At 36.9% G+C, this 18,443-nt stretch overlaps 1 protein-coding gene across 7 annotated transcripts in view; it reads left to right on the top strand.

The window, feature by feature from the left end:
• Positions 1-6,587: 6,587 nt before the first annotated feature.
• The window catches only part of usp9 (ubiquitin specific peptidase 9), a 42,695-nt gene continuing 30,839 nt past the window's right edge, over positions 6,588-18,443 (top strand). For 4 of the 7 annotated variants that reach the window (XM_038284800.1, XM_038284798.1, XM_038284796.1 and 1 more), the window contains exons 1-8: positions 6,589-7,033; positions 11,152-11,420; positions 13,482-13,627; positions 14,031-14,110; positions 16,098-16,210; positions 16,969-17,187; positions 17,899-18,014; positions 18,145-18,396. In XM_038284800.1, coding sequence (XP_038140728.1) covers positions 11,319-11,420; positions 13,482-13,627; positions 14,031-14,110; positions 16,098-16,210; positions 16,969-17,187; positions 17,899-18,014; positions 18,145-18,396 — 1,028 coding nt within the window. In that variant the 5' untranslated portion in view covers positions 6,589-7,033; positions 11,152-11,318. Of the gene's footprint in view, positions 7,034-11,151; positions 11,421-13,481; positions 13,628-14,030; positions 14,111-16,097; positions 16,211-16,968; positions 17,188-17,898; positions 18,015-18,144; positions 18,397-18,443 lie in introns of all 7 variants that reach the window. The other 3 variants (XM_038284797.1, XM_038284794.1, XM_038284793.1) reach the window with 1 other exon arrangement.

Genomic DNA, 18,443 nt, shown 5'->3' with positions numbered 1-18,443 from the left:
GTCGAGATTAAACTCAACATGACATTTCAACTTTATTCTCGAAATGTTGAGTTTAATGTCGACATGTCGAGTTTAATCTCGTCATGGCAAAAACATTTTTTCTCTTCATGTGTGGCCCTAATACTCCGTCGTAGGTTTACATCATACTTAACAACTCAAACTTCCTGGTGAAATTCCTGAGTTTTCTCAGACTTTGTTAGACAGTTTGTTTTAGTTTTTAGTTTGACAAATATTTCAGCTGTGCTTCTGAAATAGTTGACCTAGAAACAGGTGACAGTGTTTGGTGGATTCTCTAGAAGTCTTATGTGTTTGTAAGTGTTCTTAACAATGTGAAATTGCTGAAACTTTGGATTATACGGAAGAGGATTAGGGCAAATTAAAAAAAAAGTTACCTGATTTTTAAAATATTATTTCGGTTTAATATGGGAAAAAAGTCAGAAGTCTGACTTTAATCTCAGAATTCTGACTTTAATCTCAGAATCTTGACTTTTTTTCTCAAAATTCTGACTTTAATCTCAGAATCTTGACTTTTTTCCCAAAATTCCAACTTTAATCTCAGAATTTTGGATCTTAATGTAGATAGGCACCAAGAGATGTAGGAGCACTCAGCTTCACTGACAAAGATGTGAGTTGTTTGGGAGGGCCAGTAACACTTTGGTGGAAAATGACCGGATTAGGCGACTTTTTACGTGTCCGAGCGGTCCCCGGTGAATCTATTTCACTAATGGAAGAGCAGAAGGTGATTAAAACAACAGACATGGCTACGGCTTGATGCTAACATGTTTTTTGGCTGTCAAAATTCAGTCAGAATTCTAAGATTAAAGTCAGAATTGCAAGAAAAAAAGTCAGTATTCTGAGATTAAAGTCAAAATTATGAGGAAAAAGTCAGAATTTTGAAATTAAAGTCAGAACTGTAAGAAAAAAAAAGTCATAACTCCAAGATTAAAGTCAGAACTGTGAGGAAAACAAGTCTGAATTCTGACTTTTTTCTCATATTATACTGACATAAAATTTAAAAATCAGTTAACTTTTTAAATTTTTTTTCAGTGGCCCTTATCCTCTTCGTTGGATTATGTGAAGTATTTAGCAAAAAAAAAAAAAAAACATTAGATCCCTAACCTTTAATTAAACAAGACCTTTTAAAGGAATTTTCTTTCAAGAAAAAGAATTGCATAAAATAAAGTGTCAAGGTTTTTATTAATACAATATATTTTATGTATGTGTAATATTTATGTAATGAAAAAGCCTTTAAAGCAATGACAAGGGATGTATACATTATTGATTGTTTTAAAATGTTCTCTGTCATTATGAAAGGTGAGGTACCATAGGAAATTTTACAATTCAATATTATACTTTGAAATTCTTAATCCCTGAAGAAGGAATATAGAGACAAATGTATTCTTATTGGAAAACTATATTTTTGTACTTAATACTATGTTATAACATTTCTTCATAAAAAGAAATCCCATTTTACTAAAATGTAAATATTTTGTTAACCCAATTTTTACAGCTAGAGTTTTATTAAGTTATAAAATACATTTAAGTATACCACTTAGGTCCAGCTTTAAAATGAAACAAAAAAAATTATAAAGCTAGAAATGTACTCTTTATATTCCAACAAACACTAAACCAAATTAACGGTTTTTATGACAATACTGATAAAACATCCAATTTAAAGGAGCCCTTTAGGTCACTAATAGACCCCATATAAAATAACAAAACTACAGTTTAATAACACAGCATAATACTACAGTAAATGTTCTCTTAAAGGGTGAGTTTTTAGTTTGTCATGGGTAGAGTCAATATTATGGATGTCTTGTTAGGAACAACTCCACAGTTTGAGATCGGTTCAAGGCTGAATTCTGTTTTGAATTAACTGGAGGCAATTGCTGCTGCTAGAGGATACGGGTGAAATAGAGGAAAGACTCTGTTTAGGTGAGATTGCAGGCTGCTGAGTTTTTGAACCATCTGAAGTTAATAGGAGGATTTTTGAGGAAGGCCAAAAGGTGAGCATTACAGTAATCAATGTGGGAGGTGAAAAGATGGTGACAGGGTTATACATGGCAAGAAAGGGGAAGGTATGTCCAGAACTGATTTATTTCACATTTACCACTGTTTGATTAAAAGGTTAAATTGACCTTACAAGTAAGGTTGTATTCCAGATAAGCAGGTGACGAGGGAGGTAGTAGGAAGTGGAGAATTAGGTTTAATGGAAAAGTAGAGCTGGTCGTCATCTACATAGCAATAAAACTGAATGATAAATTTGTGAAAATGAGATATAGCTGGAGGACACCAGCTGTGAGGGAAGCTGTCAAACTGAAGAAGGAGTCCTATTGGGCTTTATTGACCCGTGGGACTCCAGAAACAGCTGATGTGTACCGGCAGTCAAAGTGGCAAGTGGCTTGGCTGGTCACTGAGGCAAAAACTCCGGCACTGGAAGAGTTCAGAGAGGCCATAAAGAAAGACTTCCATATGGCTTCGAAGCAATTCTGGTCCACAATCCAGCGTCTCAAGAGGGGGAAGCAGTGCAGTACCAACACTATTTATAGTGATGCGGGTGTGCTCCTCAACTCGGGATGTTGTGTGTCAGTGGGCAGAGTACTTCTAAGACCTCCTTAATCCCACTGGCACGTCTTCTATTGAGGCTCCAGGTCGGGTTCTACCATATCTAGTGCTGAAGTCACTGAGGTGGTTAAAAAGCTCCTCTGTGGCAAGGGCACTGGGGTGGATGAGATTCGCCCTGAGTACCTTAAGGCTCTAGATGTTGTGGGGCTGTGTTGGTTAATGCGACTCTGCAACATTGCGTAGACATCAGGGGCAGTTCCCCTGGATTGGCAGACTGGGGTGGTTGTCCCACTATTTAAAAATGGGTATCAGAGGGTTTGTTCCAACGACAAAGTAAACTAACTCTTAAGCCTCCCTGGTGAGGTCTATTCCGGGGTTCTGGAAAGGAGGGTTTGTCAGATAGTCGAATCTCAGATTCAGGAAGAGCAGTGTGGTTTTCGTCCTGGACGTGGAACAATGGATCAGCTCTACACCCTCAGCAGGATCCTAGAGGGTGCGTGGGAGTTTGCCCAACCAGTCAACTGCTCTGTTCGAAAACCAAGGACACATCCTTAGAAGACCGGATTTGAAGGCCGATTACGTCATAGCGCGGCGCCGAGGTCTGGTCGGATTCCAAGAGTCCCCGTTATGCAGCCTTAAAATGCGTCCTTCTTTTTGCCCGATTTGAAGGACGGGTCCGATGTATCCTCGGTATTCTTGGATATCCCAGGATTCATTGCGAGACCAAGCAAGCTGTGATCAGAGGAAAGGTTACTTGGCGCCAAACAGTGGTGAAAATTGGAAGTTCAGTTTAATATAATACAAGTCATTTAATAGTTCCGTCTGAGATTAATGAAAATAGTTGTTTTAATGGTTATTGAGTCAGATATGTGGCGGTAGTGTTTGGTTTATCTAAAGGTTTTTATCTGTTACTGTGTAAATGGGTTTGGCTGGAATTTAAGGACAGATTCTAATATATCTGCAGAGAGGGGACTATAAATCTGGTAGGATTTTTATCTTTTTATTGCTGTTTTGCACAATATGCTTAACTACGTATTTTTTGTTGTTGAATATTAGAGATTTTGCAGATATATTTTTATAAATACATTGTTTAGATTTACTTATATCTTTCTACCCCTTTTATAGAATAGAATAGAAAATCCCTTTATTGTCCCACAATGGGCAAATTTACAGCAGCAGAAAGATTATTGAAAATGGTCACACAAATGAGGACCTTAGAAAAATGTATAAGAATAACATAATAAGAAAGAGTTAAAATATAAACAATACAATACTGTAAAGTGTTTTAACAATATAAAACTGGAGAATAAATAACCAATATGCAGCTATGGACATTTTTACAGTAATGGATATTTGAAAACAGCAGCAACATCAGAGATGTGCAGAATGACAGCAGCAGGTTATTTAACTGACTAAGGTTTATATCATTACATTTGATTTGATTTGTTCCTGCTCCCGGCTGTTGGAACATTTATTCCATTCTGGATTCTTGTGAGTGTAGTCTTTGTTCACTTCACAATAAAAAAGAAATAAATAAACAGTTTTGAAAACTTCTGTATTCATTCTTTTCCTGCTTTGTGTGTCAACTTTCACGGTTGCTAAGCAACAGAGCATACGGCGGTAAAACCCGCCGAAGGGTAGACCTGGTCGAATTCACAGCCTAAACTCTTCCGGTCTCCTTATTTTCAAGGACTTCGAAGGATCCAGTCTAGGTAGACCGCGTCCTTGGAGGATGCGTCCTAGGTTTTCGAACAGAGCCAACGTGTTTTATGGATCTAAGAAAGGCATTGGGGCGTGTCCCACTGGGGTTCTGTACTCCGGGAGTATTGCGTATCGGGCCCTTTAATAATGGCTGTTAGGTCTCTGTATGACCGGTGTCAGAGCCTGGTCCGCATTACCGGCAGTCTGACTCATTTCTAATGAGGGTTGGACTCCGCCAAGGTTGCCCTTTGTCACCGATTCGGTTCATAACTTTTATGGACAGAATTTCTAGTCTCAACCAAGGTGTTGAAGGACTCTGTTTTTTAGGTGGCCATAGGATCGAGTCTCTGTTATTCACAGATTATGTGGTTCTATTGGCTTCATCAGGGCGTGATCTACAGCTCTCACTGGAGCAGCTCGCAGCCGAGTGTGAAGCGGCCGGGATGAGGATTAGTGCCTCCAAACCCGAGACCAATGTCTTGAGCCGTAAAGGGTAGAGTGCCTTCTCCGATTGGGGACGATGTACTGCCCCTAGTGGAGGAGTTTAAGTATCTTGGGGTCTTGTTCACGAATGAGGGGAAGATTGAGCAGGAGATCGATAGGTGGATTTGTGCGGCGTCTGCTGTGAAGCGTGTGCTGTACCGGTTTGTTGTGGTGAAGACAGAGCTTCTGTTTCAAACAAAGTCCTTACTTAAAACTATTTACATAATGGTCAACTTTATAACTTTGTTTAGTAAAAGTTTGACCTCATTTTGCTTCCAGTTATTATCCCAAAAGAAGAATTAATCCTTCCATATGTTTTACTCACTCCTTGTCAGGGGTTGATGCGTATTTCCAGTGGCTATTGGGGCAAAGATTGTGGTACACCCTTGACAGATTCCATGGCAATCAAGGGGCTCAAAAACACATAAAGTTAAAAAAGCCACTGAAAACACATTTTTCCTAAAATACTCAAGCTATTATATAGGTCCTGTTAGGATAAAAGAGCTTCATTAAATGTTTACTTTAAATTAACAACAAATGTACTAAAGAGTGATCAAATAGAACAGTTTTAAATGTAATTGATAACATCTGATTGATTAAAAAGACACTCACTATTTGATTAATTAATTAATTTATTTTAATTTTTTTTTTGTCAGCCCTGCCCCTCAAAATTACTAAATTGAGCTAACAATGTTGCAGGTGGATAACTAATCAGATGGTTTAGGTTCCTTTATACAAATGTTTATACAAATGGTGGTCAATTAACAAAGTACAAATACTTTGTTATCTTACTTAGGTAAAAAATTTTGACTATTTATACTGAACTTGAGTAATTATTTTTTGACAACTTTTACTTCTACTCCTTTTAAAAATACATTCATAAGTTTTGTTTAATTTAAGCCAGTTTTCATTATAACCTGTTGATATTTAAAAAAAAGATAAAAACAATGAAAATTATTCGTTTCATCCATACAATTAATTTCTTTGTGGTTGGACTGCACCAACTTGTTGTTACTCAATTACCAAAATAGTTATTCAAGATGATGCAAAGTTACCTTTGACACTGTTACAATTATTTATAACACCAAAATTAAGCTTAAGGAAGTTTTCATCCAGAATTGTAGAAAAATGTTCCTTCAGTATGGTAGTGCAATAACCAGCATGATGTTTAAAGTGTCTGTCCTTAAAATGTTTTCCTGCGTTTCTTTACTTTTATACTTTAAGTAGTTTTAAAATTATGCTTTTATACTTTTACTTAAGTAAAAAGGTTTAAGTTGATGCTATAGCTACTATAAAAGTGTTTTTAAACTGTCTTTATTTTTGACACGTCTGCAAACATTGAATATACCTACTCACTCTGCAAGTATTAAAAATATCTAGTTACTGTAAATAACTGGATGTAAATAGATACATAGATGATGTAGAACAGATGTAAGATAATGAGACCTGCCTTTTCTCAAGCATGGCTTTATTATTGCTGTTCAAAAAAAGACCTATCATTTCCGAGAATAAAAAAAGCAACTTTGAGTCGTGTTTGAACTGATGCAGCTTGTTCTGTGTTCTACTCACCCAATTTTAATTTATGTATTTCATAAACTAGATGGTGTTAGCTTTGTAATAATGTATTGCACATGTAATTTTGGGCTTACAGTTCCTAAGTTATTTGCTTTTCCATTTGGGTATGCAAAATAGGCGAGAATTTCCCAAAAAACTACGTTATTTATATAAGGCAACTCCATTCGATAGGGGGCGCTCTTTTGAGCAGCTGATCATCTGTTTCTGTCCGTTTCCAGTCAAAACAAGGACTGGATCTAATAACTGGAGCTGGAGTCACTTATCGGAAGAGGGGTTTTGTGCCCTTCCATTCAACGGGTGTTGTGTTAAGCAGAGCTAGTCGGGCTTGTGATGCAAACCAGCTCACAGACATAACTGGAGTGTCGGAGTTCTCACAGCAGTCTGGCCTGTTTTACCAAGAAGCGTTTGTGTCGGACTGCGCTTCCGCCATGTTGAGCTGATTCAAGTTGTGTGTGACTGCTGGGACCGAGGTGACAAGCCCCAGAAACCGGACTAGATAGAGATAGGGGGCTGTTACCGCGCCGGTGACGCAGGAAAAACACCCAGAAGCGGAGGAAAAAAACGGTGGAATTAGATTTTTTCTAGTAACAGGCTTGGTGCCCTGCGAAACTACCACTAATATAGGCCGCGTTTATGTAATATACGACGACACAATCGCTGGAGACTGGACGTATCCCGTGAATAGTGGGGAAGTCATATCAAATTCCTGGTGAGTTGTTAGCTGCTTTGCACAGTATGTTAACTGCTGATTGTTAGCCAGCTAATGTTAGCGTCAGCTGGTGCTGTGTGCAAGGTAACGTTCCTGCATTTTGGTGATACTTCTATTTCTCATTTGCCAGCATTGCTTTCCCCTGCTAGCTAGGAAAACTCAGAACATATCAACACGAGTGCAATCTAATTTACGGCCCTAATAATATCCTTCCAGATTCACCGACCCAAAGCTAACGTTAGCTATCCGTAAAAGGACCTCGACACTGTCTACATTCTGAGAACACATTTCCTTTAAACGTCCCGTGTTTACAAGTTGGTGGCACAAATATACTCTAAATTTTCGTTTATTTATAGTTGCTCGAGTTTGCTCTCCAAGGGTAATACTTCTATCGATATTGAATACACTCTTAAACAGTCATTATGTTGTCTTTTTTGAATGTTTTACCCTTGTTCTAACTTTAGGAGTACGTATCAGAACACCCTGTTGGGTTTCAGGAAATAGACGCCTCCCCTGTCACTATCCTTTGCAAGGATAGCTAGCTAACTTATTCGTTATGTTGAAATGTTTGCAGGCTGAAGTTAAGTCAACAGGGGATAGCATTATTATTGCTTAGATGCCACCCTTTATAGTCGTGCCCTTTAATATGCCAATGTTTTTATGTGATTTTAAACTAGCTAGCGAGGATTGGCTAACATTAACAGTCTCTTGTTAGCACGACAGCCGCTCGTTGCAAATGGCGATCTTCTTACATAGTTAGTCAGCAACAGCGGTTTATCAAGTGATTTTTGGTAAGGAGGGATTTTATTTTCTAGGCAGCTTTTGTGTGTATTTAAGATCGTCAATCAACGGAGCTCATATTTTTTTAGAGGAAATGTTTCGTCAAGGCCCAAACGGACGCCAAGGCCCGAATATGTGACAGCGCAGTGGGCTTTGGACGGTAAGGCCTTCACTGCCTCATTGCTATGCTGTCTGGGCGGATCGTCTTCCAACCATACCGAACCACAGAAGCCGGCATTAACTACCAAATCTACCGATAATAAATGCACTCTTGGTGAACTAATTACGTAATATTGTTGCATTTCTCTGAAACTTTCCGATCGTTGCGTTTTAAAAGAAACTCAACCATGAACATGCCAATTTTAACCGACCTATTTACCCATCAACAAGATGCCTGTAAGTAACTCCAGTGCTAACATTTAAACGCTGGCGTTGCACCTTATTTGACCTAAATTCTCTGTAATTGTGACACGTCATTTCTTAACTTGTAATGTTAACTTTATACCCAACAGATTAAAAAAAGGGTGTATAAAAATGTAACAAACAATGCTTCGTTATATAATAATGAAGTCTAGTAAAATTGGACAACACAACTACTTTTTAAAAGTCGCAGCTGGTCTTGATCATTTTAATGTTCACACAGTTCAATAGGAAAACATGTTCCTATAAATCTTTGCTTTCATATAATTAATCTGATTGCTTTTTCAAATGCATAAAAGTATTTGTCGATTCAACTAAAGATGTAAATTCTGTGTGTGTTTATCAGGAAGTAATCATGACTTTGTTTTGGACATATTTTTTTAGCACCTTAACAATCACAACAGTCCTTATCCCAATTTCCTTCCATCTTCTGCCATGTCATCTTTATCTGCCTCCATTTCATGTTTGAATACAGAATTTCCCTTATATATATATATATATATATATATATATATACACACACACACATATGGGATTCAGCCCATTATCTTTGTGCAAAAGTGTTTTAATGAATACTTATAGACGTATAAATACCTTGCTTGTAGTTAAACTTTGTTTTATTTTCTAAATGCTTTCCATCACATTCTATTTTATAGGTCCAATCCTTTATAGACTGGTATACTTTTTATGAAATATGAAATACCTAGCAAGTGTTTTTCCTGTTTTTCTCTCATAGACTCTTGATTGTTATGACTGTGGAAGCATAACATGTCATTTCTTTGTGTGTCACAAAATAAACCCTGCTCATTTAAGCAGTTGGATAGCAGTTAAATACTTTCTCTGAAAACCACCTTTTGAAACGGTTAATAGCCCAGCTTTTGCCTGCAGGATCCCCGTTGTGGGCAGGTACTCTCTCTCTCTTTGCAGAGCACACGACTAGCATTGAATGTGCTGAAATAAATTCGATTTTACATCTAAGTACTCGAACATAGTATTTACATAAGTACATACTGAAGGCACAATGTACCTCAGCTCATAGAGAGATATTATCATTTATTTCATAGTACTTTTTGTAGTTTTGTTTTTCATTTATTTTATTTTGTGTCAACGTTGATCATTTTATACATGTTTTCTATTTTTATGTTTGCCTGATAATCTGGTAAACTCTTGGTACTCAGAGCAGAACCTGCAGCAGAGAAGGGACTGTATGAGAAATTGAAACGGTCGTATCCTTTTATGTGGAGTTTGGTTGAAATTAAACGTATTAACTGATAATTCCAGCTGTTTGATATTGGCCCATCTACTAAGACTTAATTGTGGTAGGTATAAGTGATTAAATCCAAAGGCAGTTAGAAAAATAAGAAGCTTTTGGTAGAATTTGAGGGCTACCTGGTCAAGCATGAAAGGCAAATGATTTATATTTTCACATGGTTTCGTTTATACTGTGCTATAACCCTTTCAGGCCATTGCACTTTTTTTTCACAGATTATCTCCAACTCTGTCCTTTTACACAACAGCAAAAAAAAATCCTGTTTTAAAACCTTGAGCATTAGCAATGTTTAACCCAGATTACATTGTGGGGTTTACAGATCCCAATATAAACCTCCTAAACGGCTACAAAGGGTAAATTAACTTTTTTTTCTCAGAATATGTTCCTATCCTGTGATTGTAACATGTCAGTATTACAGAAATTTTCTCATTAAGATTAAATTGGGTTTAATCATTTTAAGTATCCTGATATTCCATTACATAAAATGAGGTGATTTTTAATATACCATTTGTTTTTACAGTTTAAAGGGAATATTTGATGAAGATTCTTCTCTGCTATAATCAGAGATATTTTGCTATATCCCATTATATAGTTTAGAGAGTGTTTCATGATATATTTTCATGAATTGATCCTTAGCAAAGTATAGGATAGATGATTAGCCTAGCATGTATGTTTTTAGATAATACTTGGAAGCTAAAGTACAAGAAAACTTGATAACAATGTGCCTGAAACACTTTATCTGCAAGAAATGTATTAGCCCTATAATTTTAACGAATATGATTTATGATTTTCATTGTGTAAAAAAAGCTGCTGTCACCTTCTTTTCAATCACCAATAAAAGAAAACATCTACAAATATGAAAAATATAAATGTTGCTGTTTCATCCAAAAGATATCGCTTTAATCTTAAGGGTCTATGGCAGTACTTTGGGGTTGTTCTCTAAAACATTAACACCAAATGTGGGGAATACATTTAGAACATCTCTGAGCGGGAGTAAAGGCATCTTAGGATGGGAAGCTACATTTAGTTATTGTTGTGATGGAAAGTTCACGCGCATGTTAGATGTCTGCTGTAACTTAGTCCTGCTAGATTGTCACTTAGCTTTGGCTACTAGACGTTGTTGATACAGTAATATTGGATTGTGAAGAATTAAATTATACAAACAATCTGCCTAAAAAGAGCTCTGGATCTCTTTGTTTTTATGTTCCTGTCACTCACTCTATCTTTTGTCACATAGGTTTTATGAAGAAAGCTCTTTTTACAAAAGTGGTGTTTCCTTTATTGAATAAACAGGTTTTTTTTTTTTCTAAATTCACAGTTAATATTTACATTTTTTTTTTATAATCGTGTTTTAATTATACTTGTCACAAGTTTGCAAAACATCATTAATAAATAAGAATTCAAAATGCTCTTATTTTTAAAATGTATGGTTTTATTTTACATAAGAAACTGTAGTTTCCTTTAAATAAAATTATGCTGCGGTTGTTTGATCTTCACCCTTAGGTGATGGAAGTTACACCCCACGACAGTTGTTTTTTGTTTTTTTGTTTTTTTACATAGTAGTCTAGATTTATTTTTATTCTTTGAAAGAATAAAGACAAAGTTGAGCAGCCACAACTCTGACCTTTGGTCCTCTTCTATTCACCAGGTTATGCAATGGTCTCAGCGGTACGCCCAGATCTCCAGGTGCTTGCGACCCTCTCTCGTGTGTTCGGGCTCTCTTCCCTCTGCCATACAGCTGAGGTGGCTGTAATTTCCCTACTGGCCAGCACTCCCTAAGAGGCCAAGATTGCCAAGATCTGCCCTGTGGCGAGCATGACGGCCACCACGCGTGGCTCTCCGGTGGGGGGCAATGACAGTCAGGGCCAGGGCCAGGCACCTGATGCTCAGAGCCAACCCCCACTGCCACAGAACCAGGTTGGTAACCTTTTTTTTTTTCCCTCTACACTGTATCACACTTATGTAAATGGCTACACAATGTTCGTTTTGTCTTATTGTTAGCCAGTAAAGTATTTTTTTTTCTTTTTAAATCTGTTTTGCTTTTATCACAGCAACACTGAGATATCAGTGGGGAGCGAAAGGGTGGAAAAAGGGAACGGAAAAGAGAGAGCAAGGAGGCAGTGAATGAATAGACTCCAGAGTGATAATTACAGGGTGTGTGTGTGTGTCTTTTTGCGTGTACACATGCAGGCCTGTGATGGTTAGAGATGAGCTGTGTTGAGATGCGAGAGGCAAGCTGCCTATGTAGGTCAGCCAAGTAGAAGAAGCCTTAACCATACTCCCCCACATTTTATATTTCTCAGATATGGATTCCTCTCAACATCTATCCTTCTTTTCCTTTATGTTACACATTTCATTCTCATTACTGTTGTTAGCAATAAGAAACAGAGGGAAATTCATTCTGCCCTCATCTCTTTATAAGATGAAATACTCCCACACTAGTAGATTTCTACTCTTAACATGTTATTCTATGCTCTATTTTCTGAGGGTCAGCAGGGTTACATGAGCATTGATCTGTTTTGCAAACGCTATAGGTTGGAAGAATTGGCAGGTATTGTTATAAAGGCTTTTTAGGAAAGTCACCTGTGTCTTTGTAGCTGTATGTTTGTTCAGCTACTCAGCAGGACAATAGAAACCCTACCACAAAGCCAGTCTTTTCACTGGCCTCCATATGATCCTTTTTTTCACTTTTTTTTTTTTTTGCTGTTTTAGGCTAAAAATCAAATCTTATAGCAGTTTTTTTAAGAAATGTAAATAACCCTGCATTGTGTCATTAGAAAGGAGGTGTTACTCGGTCTGTTGTAAAGTTGTATGTCGTTTTAGCAGTTTAACTAAAACAGAGCTACCTTAGTCTGATCATGTGGAAAGATCCAGAGATCTTTAGGTTCTGTTAAAGTCCCACTTAAAGGTTTGGTACTTTTAAATTTTTATGTAACCTTTATTATGCAGGTAACCTCCAGATTCTTTAGGAGGCAGGTCTTGATGTTTTTTTCTTTACCTAAACCGCTGTATGTATGGTGGGTTTTCCCACACTTTCAGTATGCTAGTGCTTAGATACTATCCTAACTCTGAGAGCTTCAGTTTGGTTAAGCTATTTAAAAGTTGTAAAAGGTTAATTCATAAAAAAAAAAATCACTTATTTTTAGCTGACATTCTGGGTTTTATGTAGTTTTTTTTTTTTTGTAGATATTTCTAAAAGGCTATAATTGAGTTTTATGCATGATTCTGCTGTGAGTAATCTTTACAGTCTGTCTGAGACTTTTTTTATGTGTATTAGACTGCAATGACTAAAACTAGGAGCTTTTATTGTGATATAAGTTTTGCACATAATCTGTGGTATGAAGATTATTTTGGGTAAATGTGACTAAGCTGCACAGAGCCTTTGTCCTGTCATAAAGAACATGTTTGGGTTGAATTAGAGCGGATGCTGTCATTCTGGTTTCATCAGCTATGAACCAACCCTCCAAACCTTTAGGAAGATGTTTACATGATACTTTTAGTTACTGTCTATTGGAACAGAATGTCCATCAACAATATAAACCTTATAGATTTGAATGTGTTCTTATCAAAGGTCTTCTACATTTAAAAGACGTCAAAAATCTTTGGGAATGTTGTGTATCTTGGTTGGAAGATATTTTCTGATATGGTGCGTTTGAATCAGATCATGGCCTTTTCAGTTTTTCCATGATTTGTGTTTCCTGTTGTAGGATTTTTGACTTTATTTTATTCCTGCCTTTGGGTTCTAATGACAAAAGATTAGAAAAAAAAATGTCTTTAAAGGTTTGAGCTGATTTTTGTTGGGTATATTGGTGTATCAGAATTTAGAGGTAAAGATTAACAAACCACCAGCTTTTTCCTCTAATATTTAGGTTAAAAGGATCCACCCATGATGCTCTGGTTGTCATATTTGCTACATGAAGGATGTATTTTACCATTTGTGAAAATGGCTTACATTTAATTATCTTCTTTTCCCCCCAGACTTCATCCCCTAATTCATCTAATGAGAACTCACCTGTTAGCCCACCAGAAGAGCAGGGCCAGGGCGGGGGACCCCCCCAGCTGGAAGAAGAAGAGCCTGCCTTTCCTCACACTGACTTGGCAAAGCTTGATGACATGATTAACAGGTATTTAGTCATATGCATGATCGGATTTTTCAATCTTCAGTCATACACCCAACTCCACCTCTGCATAAAAGCAATCGTTCAACATTAAAAATGTTTTGCTGCAGTTTTCAAATCTCCATCCGGTTATTCCATGTTATTTCAAACTGAGCTTGTTAACATTTTTATTTAACTCAAAACCTTTTCCTGAACAGACTTATAGATATTTATGTAAATAAATCCTAGTTTAAATTCTATTTTAAAGGAACATATTAATATATTTTAACCTGTGCGCACTTATAACGATAAGCGCCCTTATCAGAATGAAAGGGATTTGGATGCAGCTGAACAATTTTTATTGAACCTAAATGGTTTTATATCATCCATTCTGTATTTATTAATGCTGATTCATCTTTTCCTTTCAAAGGCCTCGATGGGTGGTTCCAGTTTTGCCAAAAGGAGAGTTAGAAGTCCTCTTGGAAGCTGCTATAGACCTCAGTAAAAAAGGTAGGAATTGGCAAAATGTTAATTTCTCTTCACGTTTTTTGTGGCTTCTACTTCCATTCTCTTTAGCAGTAACTTAATTTTTAATAATGTCGGGGTACAAATCATTATGTAAATATACACCTCATTTTGGGGAATTCTCGCCAATTTTGCCTACCCAAATGGTAAAGCAAATAACTAAGGAATTGTAAGCCCAAATTACACGGGTGATACGTTATTTGAAAGCTAACACCTTCTAGTTTCTGAATATGTACATGAAAATTAGGATGAGTAAAACACCCAAGCTGCATCAGTTCAAACAAGACTCAAAGTTGTTTCTTTTTATTCTTAAAATGAATAGTTATTTTTTTTGTCAGCAATAATAAAGACATGCTTGCTTGTTGTGGCTGCTTTGTCATGCTACATTTCAACATGCTGCTATAAATGTGGTTTGGTGCTCGCTATGTCCATAAAATGAACTATGTGGTTGAACTGTGGAGAATCTAAGCTTTCCAACAATGTCTAATGGCTATATTCGTAAACATTTGACAGCGTCATTTTCATGCATTCTGAGTTATTAATCCATCCATTTTCTGGCACGCTTAATCCCAAGCGGGGCCGCAAGAGGGTGCTGGTGCCTATCTCCAGCTGCCTACGAGCGAGAGTTATTATTTTAAATGCTTCAAAATAATCGTTTTGAGAGATTAAATTGGGAATTTGAAATAAAAGGCAGTGACTTTGCTTTAAAGATATTTTGCTATCTTTCTGATGACTTTTAGTAGTTGATGAAAAAAAGAACGTATAGGAACTATTGTTTGTTTTAAAAGTATTGTGCATAGACAAATGTTGCTCTGAACAGGAGAACACAAATATCATCAGGCTTCAAGCTTTCCATATTAAAATTGTTTTTTTGTTGTTTTTTTTCTTAACCTTGATAGATAATTGGGTGAGGGAGATGTACAAACATAGCAGCTACTTGAGTAAGATTCTGGGTAGAGTCTTGAAGTAGTTAATGCGTATTTTTAAGTATAAGTGCTGGCAAGGTTTGCTACTTAATGTTCTTCTTTTACTATAAACTCTCCTGTCGATACAATGCTAATGCACACAGGCATTTAATATCAACCTAAAAGCAACCAATTCCTTTTGGAAAGGAAACTACAAAATCTTATTTTGGGAATCAAGTCCTGTGCCTGACGGTGAACTGAGTAGACATCCCCTACATCCCTGCTCTCATTCCAAACCAAAGTCACTGCTCTTTGTTTTCATTTGGCAGCACATTACACCGTCTTACTGGTGTAATGGAGACACGGACAGGAAGACAGAAAATCATCATTTTAAGAATGGCATTGATCTTTATTATAGGCTTTAAAGGTTTAGGTTTTAAAATTTAAACAGTTTAAGAGAAAAAAAAAAGATTATATTTTTTTAATCCTAAAAAGTAGGTCCACATATAAAATGAAGTTTTTGTATAAAACACTTGATTAACTAACAGGTATCTCCTCTTAAAGCAGTTGGAAAGAAGACAGTTTTCAGCCACTGTGTTGTAAAATCAATTTAAGTCAATTCTGCTTACTAAATATTCTGTGTCCGGGTTTGAAATTGAATAGAAATATTTCTAAGAAATATTTGGGAAAGCAAAGTCCTTGGAAGAAAAAAAGAGGGGATTTACAATAACGGTGGCTGCAGCCCTGACCTGCTGCTTCATGCTGCTGAAACCCAATTAGTTTCTGCAGAACATAGAAAGGCTTTCATATGTAAAAAAAAAAAATTCAGTTTTTCCCCATCTATTGAACAAAAACATTTCTCTGGAAGATTAGAAAAAAACTGCACATAACGAGGACCTGAATTCAAAGCATTTGGTTCATCCCCATTTCCTTAAACGCTATTTGTATTAGTATTATTTATTCTTTTTTTTTTGTTGACACAAAGCCTGTCTAAGAAAGTGAGCTAAATGTTTACATTGAAAAATATGGTTTATTATAATTTTTTTATTATTATTTCAATCTTACAGGACTGGATGTGAAATGTGAGGCATGCCAGAGGTTTTTCAGGGATGGTCTGACCATTTCCTTCACAAAAATCCTGACGGACGAGGCGGTCAGCGGCTGGAAGTTTGAGATACATGTGAGTGTTCATCGCTTCTCCATCTTTATAGAAATCTATAAATCTTTGATGTTCAAAATGGAGTACCTCTTATATGTTCGAAGACTATATCCTTGAATATTCAGTTTTCTGTAAAGTTTTGGAAGATCGGTGGAGAGACGGCAGAATGAGCAGTGATCAATAATCCTATTGTTAGAAAAACGCGAGTTTGGCTTTTCTCTTTGCTTGATTGATTTCTGGAACCCCAGAGGCTTTGATGGAAGTGGTTTTTGTTTTTGTCTTTTGCTTCACTTAAAACAATCTTGACTTTTTCATTTAAAAGTGCATTGAAGCTTAATATTAACTTATCATTGACCGACACCGGGTCCTGCCTTAGCTTATCGATTTAAGTTTTCAACAACCTCCCTGTGATGTTGTCATGAATAAGTGATATTAAGAGCACATGTTTGGTTTCTTTAAACATGCTAAACAGTCATATTAAAATATAGATGAGTAAGGGTATAGGGATTTGTTTTCGGGGTAAATAAATACTGAAATTATTAAAGGTAGAAGAGCCTGTTGTGTTATTACTAGAGAAAATGAACTGCAGGTGTTTTTTTGAGGATGCGTTTAGGCTTCCAAGACAGACAGCTGAAAGTCAGATGTTTGAGCGTGTGAAACAGAAACAAACTTGGCAAATACAAGCGATTCTCATCAGTCAAGCTAAATTTTTGTTCAAGGAATTTTGGACAATTGTTTTCGCTGAGTGTTTTATTTATGTCCTCCTTTCTGTCTCACAGAGGTGTATCATTAATAACACACACCGTTTGGTGGAGCTGTGTGTGGCCAAGCTCTCTCAGGACTGGTTCCCACTGCTGGAGCTGTTGGCCATGGCCCTTAACCCCCACTGCAAGTTCCACATTTACAATGGCACACGGCCCTCTGAGACCGTCCCAGCTGGAGCACAGCTGGCTGATGACGAGCTCTATGCCCGTCCTCCTGACCCTCGATCCCCCAAGGTAAAATACCATGGATGTGAATGGAACTCGGACTTATTTAATCAAATAATGCTTTAGTCTTGTTTGTACTTTATTTCCGTGTTATAGAAAAACTTTTCTGATCTAAAACAAACAAAGAAATGTAGTTTGGCTCAGCTTCTGGCTAATTGGTCATCTTCCCTGTCTGTGATGAAGGTGGTTAAGTGGCTCGACTAAAAGCATCATAAAAGGAAAAAGTTTACTTCTTTGTAAACAAAAACACTCCTGACATTAAAGCTCATCTTAGAGAAATTCTTGTAACACAGTGGAAGAATCTGGATCCATCAGGGAGTTGAAATTGCACTGTGTGAATGAGCACTGAGTCTAGTGTGGGCTCAGGGTCATTGTGAGCAGTACTGCAGCACTGCTCGCCTGTCTGGCTCTGTTGGCACAAAGCCCATCACTATGCTGAGCTCTGCCTCTGCTCTGGTTCTGCTAGTCTGTGTAGATTTGATATTTCATCAGTTATTTAAAAAGAAATACTGCCAAAATGTTTATTTACAGTTGTTTCCCTATTAAGACTTCTGTTCTTCTTGCAGCATATTTCATTATATGCTTCTTTTGCTTTTTGCATTGAAGCTTAAAAATTATAGAAAGCCTTTCATGATTAAAGTTAAATTAAGCTTGTTAGTAAAAAATGATGACAATCAATAGACTAACCTTTAATGTTAACAGTGCATCTTTTGTTCCCAGGGCTGGCTGGTTGATTTAATAAACAAATTTGGCACGTTAAACGGGTTTCAAATTTTGCACGAGCGCTTCATGAGTGGCCAAGCACTGAACGTCCAGATCATTGCTGCACTTATCAAGTAAGAAATCCAGATTATTTCCACATCTGTCTGATATATTTTTTTCCCCCTTTTTTCAAAAGAACCATTATGCAATTTTAATAAAATTCTGTGTATAATCGGTGTGACCTGATCTCCCTTTGTGTTGCAGGCCTTTTGGCCAGTGTTATGAGTTCCTCACATTGCACACAGTGAAGAAGTACTTCCTTCCAGTCATCGAGATGGTTCCTCAGTTTCTAGAGAATCTCACGGACGAAGAGCTGAAGAAAGAGGCCAAGAATGAAGCAAAAAACGACGCACTGTCAATGATAATCAAGTCTCTGAAGAATCTGGCTTCCCGTGTACCAGGGCAGGAGGAGACTGTGAAGAATTTAGAGATTTTTAGGTTAAAAATGATTCTTAGGTGAGTAATAATTAGTCGTTTTTAGAAACTTTATTTGATCTGTTAAA

The sequence above is a fragment of the Cyprinodon tularosa genome, unplaced genomic scaffold (assembly GCF_016077235.1).
Source record: "Cyprinodon tularosa strain WSP-4 unplaced genomic scaffold, ASM1607723v1 ctg202, whole genome shotgun sequence".
Lineage (NCBI taxonomy): Eukaryota > Metazoa > Chordata > Actinopteri > Cyprinodontiformes > Cyprinodontidae > Cyprinodon > Cyprinodon tularosa.
The sequence above is the reverse complement of the archived record's forward strand: the minus strand, read 5'-3'. Positions and strand labels throughout refer to the sequence as shown.